This window comes from Hibiscus syriacus, unplaced genomic scaffold (genome assembly GCF_006381635.1).
Source record: "Hibiscus syriacus cultivar Baekdansim isolate YM2019G1 unplaced genomic scaffold, ASM638163v2 tig00109982_pilon, whole genome shotgun sequence".
Taxonomy (NCBI): Eukaryota; Viridiplantae; Streptophyta; class Magnoliopsida; order Malvales; family Malvaceae; genus Hibiscus; species Hibiscus syriacus.
In genome coordinates this window covers 136432-164400 of record NW_024062548.1, presented here as the reverse complement: position 1 = coordinate 164400, position 27969 = coordinate 136432, and the positions used below count along the sequence as shown (strand labels likewise).

Genomic DNA, 27969 nt, shown 5'->3' with positions numbered 1-27969 from the left:
AAAAAGGATTCATCCCTTGTTTTCTCACAAAAATAAAATGAAAGATTGGGAAAGTTCACGCATTGTCCGAATTTTCAGCAGCACAACTCCGTTCCTCTTTGAATCCTTTCCATCCTCTTCATCCTCACTGTATTCACTCTCATAATCATCATATTCATCTTCTTTGTCCTTCTCTTCCTCCTCAATCCCCTCTTCCGTGACAGCACCCTCTTCTGAAAAGGGACCTGTCCTTGTACCTGCTCGACTCCGTTTCAATATTTTGATCTTTAGGTTCGTCTTCTTATCACAACCGATCCAAGAGTCACACAAGCAGAATGCAGTCAAGTTGTAATTTCCCTCAGCAGGAGCCTGGAACTTGCCCATTACTAACCTTGACCCACTCTTTACTCTCTCAACAGCTTCCTTAACAGCTGCATTTGTCTCCTTCAGGCTTGCCCCTGAGCCTTCTTTCAACTCTTGAACTGCTATGGATGCCGCGGTTATGGCCACAGCCTCGTCCATGAAGCTCACCTTTGGGAGACCCAAACACCGTTGGAGACGGAGTCTGCAAGCAGTAACCAAAAATTCTCCTCCTTGTGGAAGGGGTAATAAGGAGCATGGGAGAGAGCAGCAACGAGGCCGCTCCCCCGCTCTAGTGTGATCCAAACACGCATTGTGACGATATCAACTTCTTGAATCCCTTCTTCACCTTCTGTTTCACACGTGATATCAACTGTCAAGGAAGGCATCATTTCAAGAACCATCTCCACATCTTTGCTTTCGGTAGGAGATAGTCCGGCAACCTGAGTCAGCAGTTCAACCCGGTCTTCTAAGGTCATGTCACGAAAGTCTTGAAACGTTCGCACCTTCTGCAAGCATGGAGAAAGAGAATTTACAAACCAAGGAATAATGGGAGAACAGATGCAAAATGTTGATTAATGCCATGTCCCATGATTCTTGCATGTTACGCCACAACATCGAGGCAACATCGTTTCTACAAGATCTTCACCACTTTCCAAGACATTATAACTATTTCCACAAATGCAAAAATTTCAATATTAAGTCTCCGAGGTTTCAGCCCATCAACTGACATTTTTCTTTCTAACCCACAAATAATTTAATCCAAAACAATGTCAAATGGTTGACATAGTGTGTCTCGATATAAAGATAATAGCCAAGCACCTACGCGATATAACCTGAAAAGCAGCCTACACACAGGTGGCAACACAGTATTCCTGCAGATGCATAAAGACTCTTTTGGTGCAGTACAAAAACCGATAAAAGGAGCATATCACTACCTTCCGTGCTATCTTTTTAACCATGGCCTCACTAAAATGTGGCAACTGTAGAAACGGCGCTACACCTTCACTAGATCCCCCAGCAACCTTTCTTGCACTTAGTGGAACAGCCTGGCTCGATGAATAAATAAAGTAAAAATAGAAAAAGGTCATCGATATGTTGAGATAATAGTGTAAAAAGAAAATCTATTCTAATAAATTAAAAGAGAATGACTAGATATAAACAATTTCAGAAACAAATCGCAGTGAAGACAACCTACTGAATTATAAGAAGGTGCCACACACACACACATATTGACAACTGATACGGCAGTGAGACCAAAAATTAATATTCCACTTTAATCTCCAGAAGGAAATACAGCTTGCTAATTCTAAAAGAAGAAAGAAAAAGCCTAAATCGTGCCCATTTAGGAAATTGATCCTTCTTACACTCATCTTAATGCTAAGGATGCAAATCAAACAATCTAATATTATGCTTTCATATTAACATTTTTCCCATTGATATTTTGCAAATGAAAAACATACATGGAGGTAACTAAAACATGATTTGGCACCAAACGTGGCAGTAAAGCAACAAATTTTCCAAGAAAAACGATTCCATCGAATGAGTATATAGGCATACCTGAATGATATTTTGAGAAAGCTCAACAACACCAATTGCAGGTCTCAACCATCCATGCACTTGAGCAGTGCGCGGTATTAATGCCATCTGTGTTCATATATAACATACTGAATATTACAGCTTCCAATGTATGCGGAAAAGAATGTGGACTTGCAAGCAATAACTGTTCAGAAAAGTACAAGATGGCACAGAATAGGAAATGCACACAATAATCACTGCCTGCTACAGTCTAGGAATTTCAAAATATTAGGGCCTATTGCATTAATTATCTAGAAAATTATAATTAGGATGAGGGACTGCAATGGAGATTGCGAGAGCAACTTGTTCTTTTTCAGCTTCTTTGATCTTTATCAAAGAAGCTGAGATAGTAAATGCAATCTGAAGATATTAATTTTTTTATCCATTTGTTTTTTATTATTATTATATTATTATTGATATTATTTTATTTTATTTATACTATTATTTTTATTTTTATATTATTATAATAATTATTATTAAATAATATTTTGTACATTTCCAGGCCATTTACAACCCAGTGGCCCAACAAGAATCAACCCAAGACCCGGAGGACTGTTTACATGCCCAGGCCCAATCAGATACAAGCCCAACCCGGATCTAGCCAAACCCTAGCAGTCAGCCGCCTCAATCTCAGTCGTTGGATCTGGCCAGATCCAACGGTCCAGAAGCCTCAAGAGGAAACCCTAGGGTATCATCACCCTAGGGCCACGTCGCTGCCTCCCTTGCTGCCACCACCCCGCCACCTCAGGAACCTGCTGCCACGCCTCATCGAAGATTCCTGCGGCTGCCACGACACCCTCCACAAGTCAAGCTATGGTGACTCACCGAAAGCCCTTTCGTGACCGGTCCAAAGCCATCACCGGTGGTGGCTATAAAAGCCATCGAATCCTGCAAAGAAAAAGGACAGAGAGCAAAAATGAGAGCAAGACAAAGGCGACAACAAGCCAAACGAGATCAACAACCGAGAGAAAGAAGGAGGAACCATAGCAAACAGAGAAACCACAACAACAAAAAGAAAGGAAAGAAAGAAGAAAAGGTATAGAAGCCTTACCCCTGACGCCTTGGTCGCCCTTAGAGAACCCAAACGTCGCCGGAGATAAACATCGAAGGTAAATAAAACCTAGATCTACGGGGTTTGGGGGATTTTTAGGACAAAGGGAGGCCGGATTCGGCCTTAGTGTCGGAAGAGGCTTAATTTGGGTCAATATTGTAATTTCCGGCCACCGTAGGTGGTGGCCGACGATGGTTGTCGGCGCCGGAGCAAGGCGGCCGGCCGGGATCGGTTTCCCTCCGGCGAGGTAAACTTAGAGAGAGGCGAGAGAGTCTCTCTCCTAGAGAATAAAAAAAGAAGAAAATGAAAATTTGGTCCCAAAGGGCCGGTTAAAAGGGTAAATAATATATTTAGTCCTTGGTAATTTTAATAAATTTTATTTTAACCTAAATAATTAATATTAAGGCTAAATTACACTGTTAGTACATATCTTTTTAATAATTCAAATTAGGATCTTTAGGTTTTATATTTTATATTTTTGTCATTGATTTTTTAATAATTTTCATTTTGTCTATTAATTTATATATTTTGTATTTTAAAACTATAGTTTTAATTTTATTTATTTTAGTCACTGTTTAGTTATTATTTTTTTATTATTATTATTATTATTATTATTAGTATATAAATATATAATAATAATATTTATTTATTTTTATTTTTTTAAAATCCTATTTATAAATTTAATTTATATAAATTACTTTTAGACAAAAATAATCATATTTTTAATATTTATTTATTTTTTAATATTAAAGAAAAAGGTTGTCTTAAAGCAAGTAGAAATCATTTTTTGATATTCTTAAATAAATAAATATCCTATTTTTATAAATTATATATTAATTTATTTTAATTATTTTTAGAGAAATATTTTTTTAATATTTTTTTTAAAATATTAAGAAATGAGATGTCTTAAAGTACATAGAAGTCATTTTCTGATATTCCTAAGTAAATAAATATCTTATTTATAAAAGTATAAAAATAAAAAATATATATTTTTCTTAAAATTATACTAATAAATTTGAAATAACATGATTATGAATTAAATATATTTTTGAATTTTTAAATTTCCAATAATAGAGACAATTTATAATTAATGGGTACCAATTTTGGGCGTTATAGGGGGTGCTAATCATTCCCTAAACGTAACCGACCACGAATCCTTTTTTATTAAATTTTTTGGTTATACGCAGATCAATTTATCTTTTAAATTATGTTTTCTTCAAAACTATTTTAAAAGATTGTTTTTAGGTATTTGACCTACCTAACCCAAAAAGGTCAATGACGACTCCCAAAATATTTTTTTAATCAAAATCATTTATTTATTCATTTTATTTTTTCCGCCAAGTAAAAAATTCGTGCCAGGGCGAAAACCAGTTACAACAGCTTGGCGACTCCGCTGGGGACTGGTAAAACCTAAATGGATTATATATTGTCTCTATAATTAGAAATTGAGAATCAAATTTTATTTAATTTATGATTCTTTTTATTTTTTTTCAATTTATTTTATACCCTTGTATATTTATTTAATTGCTTTCTAGATATTAAATTATGTGTGAAAATTTCTCCTCACACACAACACGTGCATTGTATAACATAAGCTTTATAATCAAGCTTGTCCCTTTTAAGTGAGAGTGAAAGCGACGTCTTCGTGAGAATTTATTCTCCGTGTCAGACCTAGCAAGTAGCTTTCGGGGATCATATGCTTTATGTCTTCGTGAGAATTTATTCTCCGTGTCAGGCATAGGGAAATGTGTCCTCTCGAATTGAACTCGATCTACTTTAGTCTGTAATGGACTAGGATTGAGGGTTTGGCAGCCCAAGGGGCACCAACAAGGACAGTTCGAGTACCTTTACTCTTAGAACTGAAACCCTGCATATAATAAACCTTAGAACTTCACCTGATCTAAGACAGGACTGAACCTCTGTCCGTAGGTGTACACAAAGGAGAAATAAACTCTAGTTTTTAATTTATTTTATTTTCTTTTTTCTGAATAAATGCATGCGAACTAGAAATCATGCAATTAGGTTAATTTTTCCAAACAAAGTATGGAACTAGAGAGCATGAGGTTAGGATTTATACCTTGATAGATAGAATTTTTTCTTTCCATTAGTTGGTACTAACCATTTTATTTTTTTCTCATTTTTATTTCTCATACATTTTTTTGCTCTAACTTGTTTATATTGATTTCTTTTGTTTGCATTGCATGATCATGGCATAACCAAAAGGTGTTAACTTGAAAGACTGTTCATCAAATTGGAAAGAATTTATAAATGGACAAAAAGTTTTATGATCAAACAAAATATGACGCAACCAAAGAAAAATATCCTGAGGAAACTCTGAGTATAGAAGTGAGCTATGCACACAAAGATCCTGTTAGATTGATACCAAAAGCATTCTACGGTAAGAGTATCAGTCAAGGCATTCAGAATAAAGGAGGTTTTTATGAAGCTCAAGCATGTTATTTGAAGAATCAAAATAAGAAATTGAGCACAGAAATGGAAACCATGCATGAAGATTTCCAAACGATTAGTGAAGCCTTTCAAAATGCTGGCATAGGAAACACCCCAAAAGAATGGATAACAGGGGTCACCAAACTGAAAAAGAATTTTGACATACATGAACATCTTATCAAAGAACTCCGTCACCATAAAGATTCCCTTACAAGGGAGAATGAGCAACATTGCCTACAACTTTGAAGGTTGACACAGAAGATGAAGGAAAAAGAGAAAGTCATGGAAGAAGTTGTAGTCCAGACAATCAATATGGCCCATAAGCTGATAGACTTAGTTGACTTCACAAGGAATTGAAGCAGACTGATAACTCAACTTTTTAGCATGAATGGAAACTAACTTGGCTTTAGAGAAGTTAGGAGGGAAAGTTATCCCATATATGTAAAGTTTTGTTGAAGTTAGGACTGAAAGTTGTCCCCTACATGTAAAAGTTTTGTTTGATGCACATAAACTTTTATGTTCAATGAAATCTGTTCTAAAATGATCACTCTTGAGTAACACTTTTTCATACATGCATTTGCATTTTGCATCTCTGCATTTTCATTTATACTTTTGTATTGCACAATTTGCATTTTTATTGTTACATTCACATATTTACATTGCATTTGCATTTTGCATTTTTACGTTTGTATTTACATTTTTATTTTTGCATTTGCATCTTTGCATAATTACATTTTATTTCAAACTATTTTACATGCATTTAATCATGACAACGTGAAATAATTCGTGGAGAATTCCATGACAGAATTTTTGAAATCAAAGTGGAGCTAACTTGGTCTTCCTAAAGAAGGATAGTAGCCATGAATAAGATTTTAGCAAGGGTTGGTAGAATCGAGAAACTAAAAGAGCAACTTATCAAGACTAAACAAGAGATGATTGATCAAGTAGAAAAGTTTCAGGGTAATTCAAATGAACAAATGGATCAAGCAAAAAAAATTCCAAGATGATTCAAAAGAGCAAATGACAAAACTAATGGATATAGTGAATATTATAATCCAGTGAGAGAAACCCTTAGAGGATCCTGTTGTATAAGATTTGAATGGGATTATGAATGATGTAGCTGATGCAATAGAAAAAAATGACCAAGAACTTGTCAAGAGATGTGGAAATCCAATAAGGCTCCCAGAAAAGGCGACAGAGATCAAGCTGAAGCGAAGCATAGAAGAGGTTCAAAGGCCATTGAAGAAAGCTAGGAAAAGTAAAAAGAAAATGATACTTCTCATTCCAATTCCAATCTCATATTCAGATTTATTACTATTTATTTTTGAAAATGACCTCATAACACCAATTCCTCCAAGGCTTAATACTTATTTGCGTCCAGATTGATAGGGTGTCAAGAATTCATGCAATTATCATTCTGGAGAGTTTAGCCACTCTACATAAAATTGTAGGGTTGTGAATTTAAAAGTCCAAACCTTCATCGCAGAAGGGTTGCTATATTTTAAAGATGGGAAACCTAAGCTCCTCAAAAGCTCAAAACTGGTCGAGAAAGAGAAGTTTTCGAATTACTGTCTGTCTCATGACATTCCAGAGTCAAACATTCAAAACAAACATTTTGGTCGTCATTCACATGTCTTCAAGAAAGCAAAGTAAACAATTGTAAAGAGACAGTGATGTCAAAGGAGAATCTACCTCGTTTTCCTTCAGTTTCATGTAGCAAGGTATATTACAAGTTTCTCCAAGCCCAGATTATTACTCTATGTCGAGCTAAGCCTTTGTTGCTTCCATACCCAAGTTGGTATAATGAGAAACTCTCTTGTGACTATCATGCTGGAGCCCGAGGATACTCCATTGAGAATTGTGGTAACTTCAAACGATGGGTTCAAGACCTTTTGGTTTAGGGAATCATAGAAGTGGACGATCAGTCTGTTTTGGTTAAACAATTGGGAATCAAACCCCAAAATAGAGTTGGTAGTATCAAAACAAGTAGAGTACATACCGCAGAGGACGAGGAAAACGAAGTACTTAAGCCAAGGATAAAACATTCAAATCTCAATACCTCTCTGATTATAAATGATAAAGAAGTAAAAGGAGAAGTAATTCTAGACTAGCCTATAGGTTTAAAAAGGAATGGGGCAGATGTAACCCAGAAGACACCTTAGACACCTATATCAGATTTTCTGAGGACAAGTGAGGTAGTGGGTAATACAAAGAGTCTGGTGAATACTACTCCAATTACAGCCGCAATATGCGTTTAGAATCAGGAAAAAGCTATCATCCTTAGTAAAAGTTGTTCTGGATCTAAAAATGAGCTCAATCTCCAGTCAGAGGAGAAAAAATGATAATGGAAATTGTTCAAGAAGAAGGAAATAGTTGTGTATATGAAGGTTTACCCAAAGAAGTTGACAAAAGAAATGATCAAGAAATGGGGAGCAAATAAGGATGAAAATCCTGGACCAGTTACACACCCAACATTCAAGAAATGACGTGGCATGATAAATAAATAAGTGGAAGTTGTTATCTACCACTGTAGTACCTTTCTATTTCCAGTATCTTGTTTACACATGTTTTTTGTTCCTTTCTCCACCTTTTGTGCAATAAATAAACTTGTGTTGCTTTTAAGGTTATGAGCATTGAGTCAATTTTGCAATCTTGCAGATCTTTGAATATCAATTGGATTAATTTTTTTAAATGATTAGAGTTATAATTTTTGACAAAATATCAAGATTGAAAACCAGAAAAACAAAGAACTTTGACCTTACCTCAGATGAAATATACCCAAACACTATCCTATTACAAATATAAGATAGCCTTTTCCCATTGAAAGGAATTATAAAAAGGCTTGGTATTTATATATAGGAGCGTACAACATGGGGCATCGTTGGTGTATTACATTGCAAAACTGACTAGAGTACTTTTTATTGATGACGTTCGATGATGAACATAATTTTTACAAATAGGTAAATCTAGTTTAAGTCAGTTGCTTGGGAATTTAACTCTAACAAAGAGATTTTCTGAATTCCACCAAAACACCTAGACTATAACAGGTTCTTCTTAACAAGATTAAGAAATTGGATTTGGATACCCATGTTATATTATTATATATACAATAAAGCTTGATTTATCCCCCTAAAACAATTGGTTAATAGCCCCGGCTTTATGGATAATATTCAGCTAATCTGTTATGCTTGAGTTATCCCCTTAAAGTAATTGGTTAATCGCCCCGGCTTTATGGATAATATTCAGCTAACCTATTATACTATTATATGCAATAAAATTGTCCCTCTAGAGCAATTGGTTAATCACCCCGACTTTATGGATAAGTTTCAACTAGCCTGATAAATGTGATTATATTATTATATACAATAAAGCTGAATTTAGCTAGCCAAAATGGCAAAAAGTCACTAAATAAAAATGGACTAAGGGAGTTGCGAAACACCTGTTATAGTCAACTTCACACAAGCACTCAGAAATTTCATTTTTAGACCGATATTTTCGCACTATTTTGGTTAGATGAGTCTAAATGAAAGATTCCAGAGAATTGAAATGGAAGTATTCTAGAAAGTCTAGTAACCTTTATGCTAGATTATGTCATTTTGTACGCATCCGATTAAAATACCAAGCCCTTAAAGTGAGGCATGTGACAAATTTCACAAAGAGAGAGAGGAGTGACATCTTAAATAGATGTAACCATAGAAAATAGGAAAACCATCCTGAAAACTAACCCATAAATCTCGATACTTGTCAAAGAGCTATAATTCTCAAACATTAAAGAATTGTTGATTCTTTTGATATTCTTTGAATTCATGCTTATGATTTGATTCTATTGTGAACTTGTAATAGGTAACATTTTACAAAATTCTTTAATTTTTTGATAAAGAAAGGAGAAAAAACATTTTCAAACAGGACAGTCTCAAATGAGGAAGGTCCTTGAATCAAGTTGTTGTTTATTCTACCTCTATTGTAGAAAAAACGAGGCCAGAATAATGAAGCATTTCACTTTCTTGAAAGCAAGTAGTCCAAGAAGCCAGAAAGTCTGAAGAATTGAACTTGTAATGCCCTTTCCTATGACATTATTAGCAATTCATCAAGAAGTATTATCACTTATCTCATGCTGAGGGCGATAAGTATCACTAGACCAATTATTTTCCCCAGCCATTAATCCATGTTCCCTAGAAGATTACATCATAGAGCTATAAGTCCCATTTAAGTGTATTATGGGAATGAACAAGTCCACCACTTGCACTCAGGTTATACCATGATACTATCTCAAGCCTTGATACATCATTGCTATTTCTTCCATGTCGATCATTTTCCTTGTCAGGATTATATCCATTATATCCTTCAGAAGATTGCTAAACTTGAAATTGAGAACTTATAGGCATAAAATAAGACATTGGAACTAATTCTACACTTGTAGGCCTTTCATATTTGGTAACATTGGTTACATGATTCCAAAAGTAAAGATAACCAGTTTTACTATCAACTAAACCTCTCTATGGTTCAGGAAGAGTGGGATATGTAGGGGTGTATCTTGAATAAGCAGAAGAGATAGTCATTGTAGCAATCATTGCAAGAAAATGCACCAACAAAAATCTTATAGTTCATCCCAATGATGTTTATTTCTTTCGGTAAGGTTGTTACACTGGATGCCACCAACAACAAGGTCGAATTCGCCAAATCTACTCATTAATTGCTCCAACCGATCACCATTCAGTTCTTGCGCATCTACTTTCAAAGGTATGTCAAGACAGTAAAAGGCAACATCTGCACCACCGATCCCAGAGAAAAGAGACAGGACATTGATATCACCGGGGAACATGTCTCTAGCAGATCCTCGTCATCGTATGGTTTTTAGGGAAACCTAGAAGAATTTCCACCTCATCAGGTTCAAGTGGAACAACTTTATTCCTTCCAACCCATACCAGATTCCATTTTCGGCACTCATCATGAACATACTTCTGGTCACTCGAAGGTGGCTCATCATAATAAGCTTTAAGAGCCTTACAGATCCTTTGTGTCAATTTGGCACTTCCTGTACATGTTTGTAAACAATTCAACTTTGTTCTTGGATCCCAGGAAGGCCATCATTTTTTTTGTCAATGGAAAAACATCATGTATGGTGCGTGGAGGAAGCGGAATAAGAGGAAATATGTTCTTAATTGGCAAATTATGAATATAGCCCCTTTTCCATACATCAACACAAAAATACTTCGAATCTACAAATTATGGCTCTACATCGTATAAGTACCGTGACATTTCGGTCCAAACACCAACTGGAGGAAGTGCCACGTTCTCGTAGTAGAAATAAGGAGGCCCAATAGCATCTTCTGGAAGTGTTCTTTGAGTTATCTGATCTGGTTTGGTAGAAATCCCAAAACCAATCACTGGATTAGGAAGATGAACTGCATGATAGTCTTCATTAAGAAGCTTCTTTTCAAGCTTCCTCTGATTCTTCCTTTTCCAAAAATCATAGCCTGAGTTTTGCCTTTTCTTGTAATTAGGGTCATTGCATAATGGCTTCCTATCTTCTACCGGAAGAAGTGCGTCAGCAGCCTTAGCCATTTGAGCAACACATATAAAATATGTCAACTCTGCAATTGATGAATTCGTACCACATCTCTCCATGGCTATTGAAGCCCCAGTCTCCGAGTACCCCATTTTCATCAAGTATAATAGTTTATTCTCCTCATCAGAATCAGAATTCAAGATTTCCTCGGTATCAGAAGAACTATCAATATCTGTAAAATCATCCTAAAAGATCGCTTCATAATCAGATGAGTAGTTATCAGAATCAACATGTTGCATGGGTGTGGACTTTTCAAGAGCCTGTACCACTGTATATGTAGTATTGCTATTGCATCAAAATAAGATTACTGTTCACATAAATTGGTTTCTCTCCCACAGAAAAGTATATTCCAGAAATAACCTTCACTAAAAATAAGGTTCAAATGTGCCGGCCTGGAATTAATTACCAAGCGATTTATACCACTCTGTCCGACTAGATCCCTCCAGATCCAAAAAATGGGCACCTCATTCAGAAGAGGCACATATCTCAGACATTTCCGTTAGAATGATTGATTACTTTTTAAGTTTGTGACAACATGAAGAGAATTCCTCAAGTTACTTGGCAACTGCTGTTTAGTGACATCAGAATGAGAGTATTCAAGATAAATAGATTTGAGGCACAAATAAAGCTGCAAGTACCCATAACAGTACATTGTCAAAATTAGACCTCGTGGGGATCATGATATTGAAATCAAACAAACATTAAAAATAAGCCTTACAGTTTAGAAGGTTGGGGACATTTTGAAGGCCCAATTCAGACAGATCCATGCAGGACATCTTGAAAGCCCATTTCAACCAGAAATAGAATAGTGGGGCATTTTGAAGGCTCATAGTAATATGAATATTTGGATATTTCTTGGAGGCTCATCTCAGCAAGAAGTATTTTTGAGCACACGTTTAATATTTGTATCAGCAAATATTGGGGCATTTTAATGGTTACTTCAGACAGATCTATGTGGGGCATTTTGAAGGTTCAGATTAACAAGAAGCAAATGATGGAGCATGTTGAAAGCCCATTTCAATCATAATCAGGAATATTGACACATTTTGAACGTTAGTATTAGCCAATGTTGGGGCATGATGAAGATCCATATCATCTTATGGAAAGATCATTGACTTGACCAAATATTTCCAATGAGATAGAAAGGTACGAAGAATGAAAATGGAGAAGCAGTGGCAGTTGAGCTAACTATACATTATTGCTTCATTCATCAGGCAGTTACATTAGGGTCCTTTTGTTGAACAAATATTTACTCAGCAAGAATGGTTTCAAATACTCAATCTTCTTAACCATGTGTCACATGACAACATGTTCTTTGTTAAGCTACATCACGGTTGCATGAATACAGATGGTCCCCAGACAGACCGTTCGATCCAGGGTTCAATTTCTCAAAATCTCAGTTTTGATTTTTGTATTCTGTATGTCGGTGATGATTGAAAATATTTCTTTGAGATTCCTGGCAGTTAGTTTCAATCATGTTGTTGAGGCTACGAAATCGTTTTTCACATCAGTTTTCGCTTACTTGATGACATTGAAGAAAAAGGCTCATCTTACATACATTACCCTTATTCCCATTGTTACTGGGGTTATCATTGCCAGTCAGACTGAACTGAGTTTTCATCTATTTGGTTTATCATGTGTGTTTCATCTACAGCAACAAGATGTCCATGAACCTTTTTTTGTACATGGCTCCTATAATTGATGTGTTTCTACTTCCTAAAACATTCATTATGGAAGAAAACGTGATCGACATCACACTTTCCCTTGCTCAAGATGATATCAAGATTAGTTGGTATCTCTTATTCAATTCGGCACTAGCATATTTTGTGAATTTGACCAACTTTTTGGTCATGAAACACGCCAATATCTCACTCATATTCCCATTGAGTTTTGTTCTCAAGCGGTCTTGTGACATCATACAAAGTTCTGAACACTATAAAAGAGCTTCCCTGATCAGAAATCTGTGCAGAAGCCATAGGAAAGGATAAATGTGTTGTCAAATGTTTTACGAACATCTATTCTGAAACCACAGGAAAAGATGAATATGTTGTCAAATGTTTTACGAACCAGTGATTATGGTGCTGAACCAATGTTGTGATCATATGGTTTTCATTTATTGATGCAAGATAAAGCCTGTCTTCTTCAACCCCAAGGTTAGAAGTGAGATATGATGAATATTTCTTTCCACAGATGGAAAGTTGAAACTTTTAACAATAAGAACCTAGTGGAGCCAACTAAGGTTGAACGACAGGTTGTTTTAAACATATCGACATGATATGTTCTAAGTTGCCTTGTTCAAAATCTGATTACATGTGGAGACATGAAAGGAATTAGGATAAATTTTCCTTTTAATGTGTTTCAAGAGTCAAATTAGAACAGACGTTGCTCTCCTAATTAATCTCTGCTAAGTTTGACATATCTACATCTACATTCTTCAAAGATGATAGATTCTATTTTCAAAGATGAAAGCTTTATTGGATTTTTACACAAGTTCAGATGAAGAAAGCCGATTTTATCAAAGACAAAATGAGGCATCAAGGTCATAGTTCTGACTACGACAAGAGTTCCATAAATGAATTTTTTTTGAGACTTTCATGAAACAAAGAAGACACAAAGATTGCTCTTCCAAATAAAAAATGCCAGCTTGAAATGACATTTTGACCAAGTGAAGGAAGACCAAGTTGCCACTTTGAAGTAAAAAATACACTCAACATTCATGCTTCATATTTAGGCATTTGCAAAAATAGGGGCATTTTCATTCATTTTATCAATTTGAATATTTAACAGGAATTTCAAAGATTTGCAAAGATTTCAGTAAAGATTCGGATCCATCATTCGATGGATCAATATTCCCATATAGAGTTCATAATGAGAAGAACTCATCTGAAGAAGGAAGAATAATTTCATAATGAGAAGAACTTGTTCAACCTTTTTCTCAAATTCACCACTCGATGGATCAACATTGCCGGAAGAGTTCATAATGAGAAGAACTCATCTGAAGAAGGAAGAAGAAGTTCATAATGAGAAGAAATTATTCAACCTTTTGCTCGAATTCATCGCTCGATGGATCAACATTGCCAAGAAGAGTTCATAATGAGAAGAACTCATCTGAAGAGGAAGAAGAAGCTCATAATGAGAAGAACTCGTTCAACCTTTTGCTTGACTCCATTTCCAGAAAGAAATAGAGCAACAAAGCCATTTCCAGGTAGAGTTCATAATGAGAAGAACTCATCTGAAGAGGAAGAAGAGTTCATAATGAGAAGAACTCATCTGAAGAATGAAGAATAAGTTCATAATGAGAAGAACTTGTTCAACCTTTTGCTCGAATTCATCACTCGATGGATCAGCATTGTCAGGTAGAGTTCATAATGAGAAGAACTCATCTGAAGAAGAAGAAGAAGTTCATAATGTGAAGAACTTGTTCAACTTTAGCTTGATCGATGGATCAACATTTCCAGAAGAGTTCACAATGAGAAGAATTCATCTGAAAAAGAAGAATTTGTTCAATTTTTTGCTAAATTACATCAGAGAAGAAGATAGATTATCATCCCCAGTGGAAAAATGGAAGAGTTCATAATAAGAATAACTAATCCCAAAAAAGAACTTGTTCAACATTGCCATCATAATCAAGTGAAGTCCAATAGATAAAAAATTTTATTATCTTTTCGTCTTTGTCCTATTCTTTTTAACACAAGAATGAGCAAAGAGGGGCAGTTGAAGATACTAATTTTTTTATCCATTTGTTTTTTATTATATTATTATTATTATTATTTTATTTTATTTATATTATTTTTATTTTTATATTATTATAATAATTATTATTAAATAATATTTTGTACATTTCTAGGCCATTTACAACCCAGTGGCCCAACTGGAATCAACCCAAGACCCGGAGGCCCGTTTACATGCCCAGGCCCAATCAGATACATGCCCAACCCGGATCCAACCAAACTTTAAACCTAATTAGGGTTCTAACATCTCAGCAGCCAACCGCCTCAATCTCAGCCGTTGGATCTAGCCAGATCCAAAGGTCCATAAGCCTTCAGAGGAAACCCTAGGGTATCATCACCCTAGGGCCACGTCGCTGCCTCCCTTGCTGCCACCACCCCGTCGCCTCAGGAAGCTGCTGCCACGCCTCGTCGAAGATTCCAACTGCTGCCACGACGCCCTCCACATGTCAAGCTATGGTGACTCACCGAAAGCCCCTTTCGTGACTGGTCCAAAGCCATCACCGGTGGTGGCTATAAAAGCCACCGAATCTTGCAAAGAAAAAGGATAGAGAAAAAACGAGAGCAAGACAGAGGCGACAACAAGCCAAACGAGACCAACAACCGAGAGAAAAAAGGAGGAACCATAGCAAACAAAGCAACCAAAACAACAAACAGAAAGGAAAGAAAGAAGAAAATGTATAGAAGTCTTACCCCTAACGCCTTGGCCGCCATCGGAGAACCCAAACGTCGCCGGAGATAAACATCGAAGGTAAATAAAACCTAGATCTACAGGGTTTGGGGGATTTTTAGGACAAATGGAGGCCGGATTCGGCCTTAGTGTCGGAAGAGGCTTGATTTGGGTCAATATTGTAATTTTCGGCCACCATAAGTGGTGGTCGGCGCCGGAGCAAGGCGGCCGGCCGAGATCGGTTTCCTCCGGCGAGGTAAACTTAGAGAGAGGCGAGAGAGTCTCTCTCCTAGAGAATAAAAAAAGAAAAAAAATAAAAATTTGGCCCCAAAGGACCGGTTAAAAGGATATTTAAAACCCTCCCCAAACGACGCCGTTTTCAGGAGGGTACCTGTGTAATTTCCCTTTTTGGGAAAATTATTTTCTCAGCCACTCAGAGTTCGCAACCTTCCATTTTGGTCACTCGTATCATACTTTTAATTATTTTAATTTTGTTCTTGCATTTCATTTTATTATAATTTAATCCTTACCTGTATGTTCATATATAATTAGGGTAAATAATATATTTAGTCCTTGGTAATTTTAATAAATTTTAGTTTAACCCGAATAATTAATATTAAGGCTAAATTACACTATTAGTACATATCTTTTTAATAATTCAAATTAGAATCTTTAGGTTTTATATTTTATATTTTTGTTACTGATTTTTTAATAATTTTCATTTTGTCTATTAATTTATATATTCTGTATTTTAATACTATAGTTTTAATTTTATTTATTTTAGTCACTGTTAGTTATTATTTTATATGTTTAATTATTATTATTATTATTATTATTATTATTATTATTATTTAGTCATATAATTATATATAATAAAATAATATTTATTTATTTATTTTTTAAAAATCCTATTTATAAATTTAATTTTATATAAATTACTTTTACACAAAAATAATCATATTTTTAATATTTATTTATTTTTTAATATTAAAGAAAAGGGTTGTCTTAAAGCAACTAGAAATCCTTTTATGATATTCTTAAATAAATAAATATCATATTTTTATAAATTATATATTAATTTATTTTAATTATTTTTAGAGAAATATTTTATTAATATTTATTTATTTTTTAATATTAAGAAATGAGATGTCTTAAAGCACCTATAAGTCTTTTTCTGATATTTCTAAGTAAATAAATATCTTATTTATAAAAATTATAAAAATTATAAAAAATAATATATTTTTTTCTTAAAATTGTACTAATAAATTTGAAATAACAGGATTATTAATTAAATATATTTTTAAATTTTTAAATTTCCAATAATAAAGACAATTTATAATTAATGGGTACCAATTTTCGGCGTTATAAGGGTGCTAATCATTCCCTAAACGTAACTGCTCACGAATCCTTTTTTATTAAAATTTTTGGTTATACACAGATCAATTTATCTTTTAAATTATGTTTTCTTCAAAACTATTTTAAAAGATTGTTTTTAGGTATTTGACCTACCTAACCCCAAAAGGTCAACGTTGACTCCCAAAATATTTTTTTAATCAAAATCATTTATTTATTCATTTTATTTTTCCCGCCAAGTAAAAAATTCATGTCTGGGCGAAAACCGGTTACGACACAATCAATTTTTTACTAAATCCTTCAAAACTCTTAGATGCCACAAAAATACCAAATTTTTTCAAGAATAACATCAATCATGTTTAGAGCAACAATTATAATCAGGAGCTGATCTTATCAATATGTTAAAATATGAGAGTGCAGAATAAGAAATGATTTTCAAAAATTGAGTGCAACAAATCCATTAATGCGCTAGGAAAACTGAGTTTCAATTTCACCTTCATGAGTTCCTCAAGAAGGCGGGGTGAAAGCTCAAGCATGCGTCTAAAATCACGCAACAAAGCTGGTGTCAGAGCTTCAGACTCACGAGTCAACTGGGCTTGGATCAACAATTCTGCCTGAAAAGTAGAAAGGTGAGTAATATACTGCAGCAAGAATAATGAGCCTTAACTTCAGAGTATTTGAAAGAATAAGATACTAAAATAAATAGACTAAGGCTGCATGTGAATCACCTTTACTAAAGCTGGGTGCTGCTTCCAAAACTTGGCTTGTTCTTGGCGAATATTCTTAAGGTCCAAGTTTAGCTCACTCCTAACCAACATAAATAATTTCTGAAGCGGCTCCCCATCACTTCGCCGAACAGGGATTTCCATGAATTCTGCTGCTTTTATAAAGACATCCAATACCTTGCTGCAAAATTGGAATACTATTGAGAAAAGAAAAATGGAAAACAAGAGCAAGCCTTATTGAACATAGTCAATTAAAGTGAAATTTATGATAGCTTTTAGTTTGACACTCTGACTTCCAGTCCATGCAATGTCCAGCATCAATGCAACTAGGAGTATGACGAGAGAAGCCTATCTCTCTCTCTCTCCCCCTCGCGTTAGAGTAGTTAAATTGTTGGCTGGTGGGAAATTTCGATCCATTACTGAAATTTTCTATATATTTAGAAACACAAAGCAATATTTTCTTTTCTTTATGAAGTTAACAAAAAGCACTGGTTAACTTTGTTTTTACAATAAACATCAGTTGAGGAAATATGTACCTTGGAGCTAAAGAAGGTTTCATGAAATAGTAGTAGGCCGACAAAGTTTGATGCATCACATAATTTCCAGTATATTTGGCTGATCTTGAGAGATATATAACAGCCAACACCAAAGGAAGAAGAATGCATACTCCAACTATTCCCAAAAGAAGTATTCCACCTGATACTCCATCAACATTCAACAGGAATGGAGGTAGGGCTACACCCATTTGAAGCCCCTAAATTATGAATCCAATGAAAAAAATCAGAATTAAAATCCCTCCTTCATGAAACTAGTAGTGTCTGCAATAACAGATGAAACAAAGAATCACGTTACCCGCCTGCCATAAGGGTGGCCATACTTCTCAAAATTCTCCCGAGATACTGGATCTGTCAGGGCCTGATAAGCCTTTGAAATGTATTCGACAAAATAATCATGGGCCTCTGAGATGAACGGGGAGGAGGAAAAGGTAGATAGGTATTAGGTCTTTAGGGGAAAAATGATCTGCTAAGAAAATCAGATATTGAAACAAACATTAAAACCTATAACCTGGATCTGGATTTTTATCAGGATGATATTGAATGGAAAGTGATAGGGAAGCGGTGGCGGGTTAATGAACGTTGCTCTTGTTGAAGAATCAAACCTAGAAAAGCTCTAGACTCGATGAAGAACAAAGGTGATGAATATGGGAAGGTGGCGGCAGTCGCTAGGATTGTTTAGGGTTTCTTTTATGTGCTGGAAACAAGATAAAAATAAGATTAAAACAAGATAAAGAAAAGATAAATGAATTGCGAATAAAATAAGATAACCAAGAAATCAAAAGATCTCCCTTATGAAGGTGAACGGTAAAGATGATTGATGGTGCGGATGGATTTGTGGAAAAATAGATGGATAAGTGTCCTATCGAGCCCTCCTAGTCGCAATGAAAAGGCAAACACGATAAATGGCTCTAACCAACCCTCCTAGTCGCGATGAAAAGGCAAATTGGAGTGTGAAGATTAATCTCCCTCACAAGAACTTGAAAGAACTCAAGGAGAAGAAGCTTCGAAGGCACAAGGCAATCAGCACTTGCAAAAACGAACTATCGTTGTATTATTAATCAAAGAAATCTGATTTACAAAGTTGAATGAAGCCTCCTTTATATAGGGGCTGAATTCTAAAGGTCCTAAATAACTAAAGAATAAAATATTAATAAACTTAACATGTTTTAACTTTAATTCCTAATAAAATAATAATAACTAAAAATATTGTTTTAACCCAACCTTAATTCCTAATAAAATAATAAATCTGATCCTAAAAGATAATTAATCATCTTATATTAAATTATATTACAAATAATCAATATAAATATTGAAAATTCGTAATATTTACAAAATAACGAATTAATCCCGTATAGGATTTCCTGCATGCACTATCTTCAGTAAAATGACCATATCTTGAGTTCTCGATATCGGATTGATGCGATTCAAGAACCGTTGGAAAGATAAGAGACAGACGGTTGTATATCCAGAAGACATGTCGACCGGATAACAACTTGATCCCCTTCAAAAAGTTGTTGCAAATATGCTGCTATTAGACCCTTCCAGATGAATGCTTGAACTGCGATTTGAAGCTTGTCTTTAAGAAGTTTGGTCCGGCCTCGTGTGATAGGGCCAAGTGGTATAGTAAATTCATCATCCTTAGCTTTAGGGCATGTGGTGCATGTATCATCTCCCCCTTCCTTAAAAGGATTCGTCCTCGAATCTGAAATATCAAAAGGAGATAAGTCAGAAACATTAAAGGATGCACTCACGTTATACTCACCGGGAAGATCAATGCGGTAGGCGTTTTCATTGATTCATTCAAGAACTTGGAATGGACCATCGCCTCGTGGGTCTAGCTTGGATTTCCTTTGTGTCGGGAACCTTTCTTTTCTCATGTGAACCCATACCCAATCTCCTGGTTCAAAGGTGACATGTCGTCGGTTTTATGGCAAGGAATGAAGTGTGCCATCTTTGAAAATCTGTCCACAACCACAAAAATACTATCTCGTCCTTTCTTAGTGCGGGGTAAGCCAAGTATAAAATCCATCGATAAATCGATCCAAGGAGAAGAAGAAATTGGTAAAGGCGTATACAAACCATTAGGATTTACCTTTGACTTTGCTTGTTTGCACGTGATGCATGATGCACAAATCTTTTCCACTGTTTTACGCATGTGCGGCCAAAAGAAGTGTTCCATGACTATATCAAGTGTTTTGTGAATACCGAAGTGTCCCATAAGTCCTCCGGCATGTGACTCGTGAACCAAGAATTCTCGCAAAGAGCTTTGTGGTATACACAACCTGTTCATGCGAAAAAGAAAGCCATCTACAAGATAAAACTTGTTAAAAGCACCTTTTACACATTGTTTATAAATCTCAGAAAAATCTGGATCGTTAGGATAAAGTTCTTTGATATGTGCAAAACCCAGAACAGTAGCATGCATTCGAGTGATAAGTGTGTATCGTCGGGATAATGCATCAGCTACGATGTTATCTTTCCCTTGTTTGTATTTGATGATGTAAGGAAAAGATTCAATGAACTCAACCCATCGAGCATGTCGTTTGTTTAACTTACCTTGTCCATTTAACCATTTGAGTGATTCATGGTCCATGTGAATGACAAACTCTTTAGGGAGAAGATAGTGTTTCCACACTTCGAGTGCTCGGACGAGTGCAAGAAGTTCCTTGTCGTAGGTAGAGTAGTTCAATTGTGCACCTTTTAACTTCTCACTAAAGTAAGCGATAGGTTGTCTTTCTTGCATGAGGACGGCACCAATGCCTATGCCTGAAGCATCACATTCTAGCTCAAAGGTGTTAGAAAAATTGGGAAGACGAAGAATAGGGGCATACCATAACTTATCTTTAAGAAGTTCAAAAGCTTTTTGTTGTAGTGGTCCCCATTTGAATTCAACTGACTTTTTGATGATCTCGGTTAATGGTGCAGCAATGGTTGAGAAATCTTTGACAAAGCGACGGTAGAAACTTGCCAAACCATGAAAAGATCTTACCTCGGTGATGAAAGTAGGCGTGGGCCATTCTTGAATTGCCTTGACCTTCTCTTTATCTACATGAATACCCTGTACACTAACTATAAAGCCTAAAAACATAAGCTTATCACTGCAAAACACACACTTATCCATGTTAGCATATAAATGTTCTCGTCGAAGAACTTCGAGAACCATTCGAACGTGAATGACATGAGAATCAAAAGAAGATGAGTATATAAGAATGTCATCAAAGTAAACGACAACAAATTTACCTATAAACTCCTTAAGAACGTGATTCATTAATCTCATGAAGGTGCTTGGAGCGTTTGTGAGTCCAAAGGGCATAACAAGCCATTCATACAAGCCGAACTTTGTCTTGAATGATGTTTTCCATTCGTCACCTTCTTTCATTCGAATTTGATGGTAACCACTCTTCAAGTCAATTTTGGTGAAGATACTTGCACCATGTAGTTCATCCAACATATCATCTAGGCATGGAATAGGATGCCTATACTTGATTGTTATCCGATTGATAGGTCGACAATCTACACACATTCGGAATGTGCCATCTTTCTTTGGAACTAGAATGACGGGAACTGCACAAGGACTAAGACTCTCACGGATGTGTCCTTTTTGTAATAATGAATCTTTGTCGTTCCAATTCCTTCGTTTCCTCAGGATTGCATCGGTAAGCGGGGCGGTTTGGTATGGTTGATCCAGGGATGAATTCGATTTGATGTTCGATTCCTCTTGTAGGTGGTAAACCATCCGGTGGGTTGCTTAAGACATCTTGAAACTCCTGTAATAGAGAAGAAAACACACTAGGCAAATCTGTGATGTTAGTGATAGTTGATAAAATGGAGTCCTTGAAACGGACTAGAATGCACGACCTATTTTGAAAAAGGGTATCTATCATGTCTTTTGCACTCGCATAAATGTTTTGAGACACTCTTTTATTTTCATATTGAGGTTCACTCACCACCCGTGGGTCATTTGTTTGGCTTTTATCGGTTGTGACCTCTTTTGCCTTTTGTTTCAAATTCCCTATTTCCTTGAGAATTCGTTGTTGATCTATGAGAATCTCTTTGGGGGGTAGGGGGTTAAGTCGGAACGGTTTACCTTTTTTTGGAATTGTGTAAATGTTCTTTCGACCATAATATGTGATGTCATTATCGTATTGCCAAGGTTGTCCTAAGAGAATGTGGGATGCTTGCATCGGAATTACATCACACCATACGTCGTCACAATACTTTCCCATCTTGATATTAACGAGGCATTGTTTAACCACCTTCATCTCGGCACTCTCATTAAGCCATTGTAAGCAATAAGGTTTCGGATGTCGTTGGCAAGGAAGTTTGAGTGATTCAACAACATTGGAGCTAATGACGTTGACACAACTACCATTATCAATGATGATGGAGAATGGTTGTTCCTTGATTAGGCAGCGTGTGTGGAAGATGTTGGAACGTTGTATGTCAGACTCGTTGGATGCTTGGATGTTCAATGTATGACGGATCACCAAGATTGTGCCATTGTACTCATCACTTCCATAGTCATCACTGTCTTCTTTGGCTTCGGCATGTGCTGGAATGTCGGCGATGTCGTCATCAGAGTCAGAATTGTAAGATCCATCACCTAGTATGGTTAAGGTCCTCATGTTTGGACAATTGCGGCTGATATGGCCTCTTCCTAAGCATTTAAAACACTTGATGTCTCTTTCTCGGGTGTCGTCTTTAGGGGCTGGAAGTGACTCATTCTTCGCTGGTCGTTGTTTTTCTTTATCGAGTTTGTCATCTCTCGACTTTTTTTGAGAAGATGGAGTAGAAGATGAGGAAGGATTTGAAGTATTACCTTGGTAAGAGAATGAAGTACCTTGGTAATGTTCTTTGAATCGGAATCTCCTTTGTATTTGTGCTTCGATTGTCATTGCTTTCTTTATTGTATCTTCGAGGTTTTCGTACCCATGGAGATCAAGAAGATCAGTGATGTTTGACTTTAAGCCAACGACGAATCTTGACATGGTGTCCTCTTCTTCTTCAGTTATGTTAGCCCTATTGAGTAAGGACTGCATCTCCTTGTAGTAATCTTCAACTGAACTTCTACCTTGTCGAAGTCGGTGTAGTCGTTGTTTAACTTCTCGTGTATAATGTGTCGGTAGAAATCGGTTCCTCATGGCATGTTTGAGTTCAGTCCAAGACGTGATTGGTTGAATTTGGTAGTTGTCGATCTTTTTCCTTGTTTGCATCCACCAAGTGTGAGCATATCCTTCGAATTCCAAGGTGATGAGGGGAACTTGTTTAGCTTGGGGGTAGTCATGGTATGCGAACAAGAGATCAACTTTTCCTTCCCAATCGATGTACTTGTCTGGGTCGTAGTCTCCTTTAAAAGACGGGATCGTGAACTTTGGTTTTGCAAAGAGTTCGGGTGTTTGAAAACGTGGTTGTGCTCACCTGGGGGCCAAAAGTTCAACATTGTTTGGCCTTGGATTCTGGTTTGGTTGATCCAGTTGTAGTTCTTGCCATTCTCTCAAGGCATTGTTAAGTTGATCAAATTGAGTTGTGAGTCATTCAAGTGCGGCTAAGATAGCCGTAAGTGTCTCATTGTTATTGTCGCCCATCCTGCAATTATAACACTCAAAAGAAGATTTTAAAGTAGAATAAAAATAAAATAAAATAAATTCAACAAAGCAAGAAACCTCACAAGTCACTCCAAGAAAGTAACACAACGAGAGGCAAGTAAGCCGATCTTGTACTCTTTAAAACTCACTTTACCAAGTAGTCTTTCACAGTTCGTATCGGAGTTTGATTACTAGCAAAGGCGATAAGAAAAACCTAAAAGCTCTAAGAGGCCAAACAAAGGTTAGACTCCAAGAGAACGAGAATGCAAAGAAGGAAGAAGTATGCAAACTCTTTAGTCCTACTAACACAAAGAAGATAATGTGTTAGATAATGCAAAAGAACAATAACAAGGAAAAACAAAAGAACCTAAAGCACTAAGAGTCAAAGAAAAAGGGACCAAACCAGAAAACCTAGAAAACGCTGGATCAACTTGAGAAACGTTTTTGAGGGGGTTACCGGTGTCCAAAAATTCTAAAGAATTTCTTGAATGTCTTTCGATGCGTCAAGAAACCACCTGTAAAATTTCAGAACCAAATACCTTCACTAGTATCCAGTAGACTCTGTTGAACGGTGAGTCCTCAAACAATCTATTTTTCTTGATCACTTTTTTCAAAGTTGTTCTTGATCTCCAAAAATTCTGATATTTTGTGTGAATGATCTCAAATATATTATGTTTCAATCTGGAAATTTTCACCACAATATTCCTCCTGTATAATTTTCAAGAAATTCGACAATATTCTAGACCGAATCTGCTGATAAAACTTGAATGATGTATTTGCATGCTCTAATGAACTCTGATTGAAGTGAATTTTGTAATGGAAATTAAAATTAAGATGGATATGATATCTACAGAAAATCAGCCCTAAATACATTCGTTTGCAATTTTTTTGAAATTTTGGTTTTTTTTTTGCTTTTTTTTGTGCCTTTTTTGTGCCTTTTTTGTGCCTTTTTTTGTTTTGTTTTTGAAAAAAATAGCAAACTAACAAGAAGGATTTGAATCTAAATTAAAATTAAATAAAAAGAACCTGAAACGATGAATCTTCTCTGAACTAGCTCCGTTGGGGTACCTTGACGGTTTTGTGTGCAAGAACAAGCAAAATTGCTTGCTTCTTTCCAAGAATCGGCCCAAATCTGATACCAATTGATAGGGAAGCGGTGGCGGGTTAATGAACGTTGCTCTTGTTGAAGAATCAAACCTAGAAAAGCTCTAGACTCGATGAAGAACAAAGGTGATGAATATGGGAAGGTGGCGGCAGTCGCTAGGATTGTTTAGGGTTTTTTTTATGTGCTGGAAACAAGATAAAAATAAGATTAAAACAAGATAAAGAAAAGATAAATGAATTGCAAATAAAATAAGATAAACAAGAAATCAAAAGATCTCCCTTATGAAGGTGAACGATAAAGATGATTGATGGTGCGGATGGATTTGTGGAAAAATAGATGGATAAGTGTCCTATCGAGCCCTCCTAGTCGCAATGAAAAGGAAAACACGATAAATGGCTCTAACCAACCCTCCTAGTCGCGATGAAAAGGAAAATTGGAGTGTGAAGATTAATCTCCCTCACAAGAACTTGAAAGAACTCAAGGAGAAGAAGCTTCGAAGGCACAAGGCAATCAACACTTACAAAAAACGAACTCTCGTTGTATTATTAATCAAAGAAATCTGATTTACAAAGTTGAATGAAGCCTCCTTTATATAGGGGCTGAATTCTAAAGGTCCTAAATAACTAAAGAATAAAATATTAATAAACTAAACATGTTTTAACTCTAATTCCTAATAAAATAATAATAATAACTAAAAATATTGTTTTAACCCAACCTTAATTCATAATAAAATAATAAATCTGATCCTAAAAGATAATTAATCATCCTATATTAAATTATATTACAAATAATCAATATAAATATTGAAAATTCGTAATATTTACAAAATAACGTATTAATCCCGTATAAGATTTCCTGCATGCACCGTCTTCAGTAAAATGACCATATCTTGAGTTCCCGATATCGGATTGATGCGATTCAAGAACCGTTGGAAAGATAAGAGACAGACGGTTGTATCTCCAGAAGACATATCGACCGGATAACAACTGGATCCCCTTCAAAAAGTTGTTTCAAATCTGCTGCTATTAGACCCTTCCGGATGAATGCTTGAACTGCGATTTGAAGCTTGTCTTTAAGAAGTTTGGTCCGGCCTCGTGTGATAGGGCCAAGTGGTATAGTAAATTCATCATCTTTAGCTTTAGGGCATGTGGTGCATGTATCAGAAAGTCTCCTATATGCCTTCTTTATGTCTGAATCTGTGGCTCCAGGTTCAAGACCAAGAATACTAAATGGCTCAAACACTTTAACCTGAGAATCAAGTGAAACAAAGATTAATCATGTTTTATCATGAGAAAAAGCCAAGGCACACCACATACACAACAATGTTGAAGAAACAAACAAACTGCTTGTTTGCATTAATATATTAATACATGACCAAGTAGATATAAGTATATGACCATCAATGCACATTCAAAAACAGAAACAATTAGGGGAGAATGAATATCTACATTTTTTTCAAACCACACATAAGATTTAAATTCTTCACCTAAACCCAAAGTTCCATTAGAGAGGATGAGGTTTAGCAGCTGACTATCGAACAGAATCATGTTGTCATCGGAAATTAAGAACGAACGGAGTACCTCATGACTTGTATGCTTGATATAGTATATCAGCACCCCCATGACAATCCAAAGAAGCACAAGGGTAAGATTACTACATGTAGAGAAGTTTGAGATCTGCCAAAGCAATCCAAAGGATCATAAATATTACTCGAATAGAAATAACATTCCGGATATAAATGAAAGTAACTGGAGGCGAACCTACCCGTTTGAAAATCGATTTCCTATACTTCCCCGAACGAGAACACACGGAACTCTGGCAGTGGATAGTCGTCGCCTTCTTTGAGAAGGCGCTTAATATATTAACTAGAGTGTATGGCACTAATGGCAAAGCCATTATAGTGAACACAAAGATTGGGAACAAAGCACTGTTCTCTGACGCACCCATATTCACCTTCTTACTTCAAAAAAAAAAAATTCAAGGAATTTTTTTCTTCTTCATACAACTGTGAAAATAATTCAACAAACAATAAAAAAAACCCCACAGATAAGATCTTAATTCAAATATGCATAAATTCAATTCTCCTTTAGCAGAAAAAAGAAAATAAATGTTCTATAAAATTAACTACAAAACATTTCGCACCAAAACTACCATTAAATTAAAAATGATACAATTAATCAACATAAAATTACTATTCCAATCATTTCTTGAATAGTGCAGCCTAAAACTGGAAATTCATGAATTTCCATTCCAAGGAAAAAAGGAAAATAAATAAATAAACCCATATGTATATATGCTTCAATACATTGATTTAATTAAAAAAAAACGGAGAAGCAAAAACGTTAGTGTTAAACTACCAAAGCTGAGGGAATTTTTGTGGCGCAAGCAAAGAGTTTCAGCAGAAGAAAATTCGTTTTTATTGTTATTATTATTCTTTGGTTAATAGCGATGTTGGAGCAGATTTGAGCCGGGGGCATACCAGAACTCTATGAGCCAAAGGCCAACAACATCCACCACTCTTAGATGAAAAGGAAAAGCTCAGCCTTTATTCCCTTCCCAGTTCTCCCCCAACAATTTTTTTTATAAAAGAATTTGAGTGCATATTTAGAAGAAAAAAAAAAGTGTGTTATACCTACATAGATATCCTTCGGAAATTATATCGAACCTTTGTCAATAAAGATTCTCATAGATATTATATTATCTCCGGAATCATCCTTCGTCAATATCATTTTTTTGGAGTCTATACTCTCGATCTTTGACATGATATTTGACAAAGCCAAATCTAATAGTTGACACTCGTACCTGTTCAATTTGTTAGCCTATTAACAGACATGATGATCCTAGACCTAACACTAATCACCCTATAGTTGGGACATTTATATTCCGAGGAAAGACTGAAAGAAAGTCTCTCGTTCTCTCAGCTCTCTTATCTACATTATTCATCTTCTCTCTCAGACCATCTTTCTCTTTTTTCCTCTCAAAAAGACTAACTCGCTAGTATTCATCTTTGCATTGGTTGCGGTTCCCCGCCCAAATTAGAAGGGTAAAATGTCAGTGACTGACGCAACTCATTTGTTCTCATCAACAATTAGTGCAGTGGATGTGAAAAACTTTTGATCTTCAAATGTCGGTAAAAAAGATCCTTAAAACTAAAACGGTCAAACCAATCTTTATTATTGTTCTCAAAATCATCCCACCCTACATTTTCTTTATCTTTTACCAGTCAATAAAGACCTGCAAATTCTTATGGCTCAGAAAACC

At 35.6% G+C, this 27969-nt stretch overlaps 1 protein-coding gene and 1 pseudogene across 1 annotated transcript; both read right to left on the bottom strand.

Annotated features, from left to right (window-relative positions):
* Positions 1-18567, bottom strand: LOC120211728 (annotated as a pseudogene).
* On the bottom strand, positions 18248-27146 carry LOC120211740 (dnaJ protein ERDJ2-like). Its single transcript, XM_039210222.1, has 5 exons — positions 27026-27146; positions 26473-26746; positions 26289-26384; positions 25863-25956; positions 18248-18279 (listed from the first exon to the last, which is right to left on the bottom strand). The coding sequence occupies exons 2-5, from the start codon at positions 26653-26655 to the stop codon at positions 18248-18250; spliced, it is 405 nt and encodes a 134-aa protein (XP_039066153.1). The 5' UTR covers positions 26656-26746; positions 27026-27146.
* Positions 27147-27969: the final 823 nt, after the last annotated feature.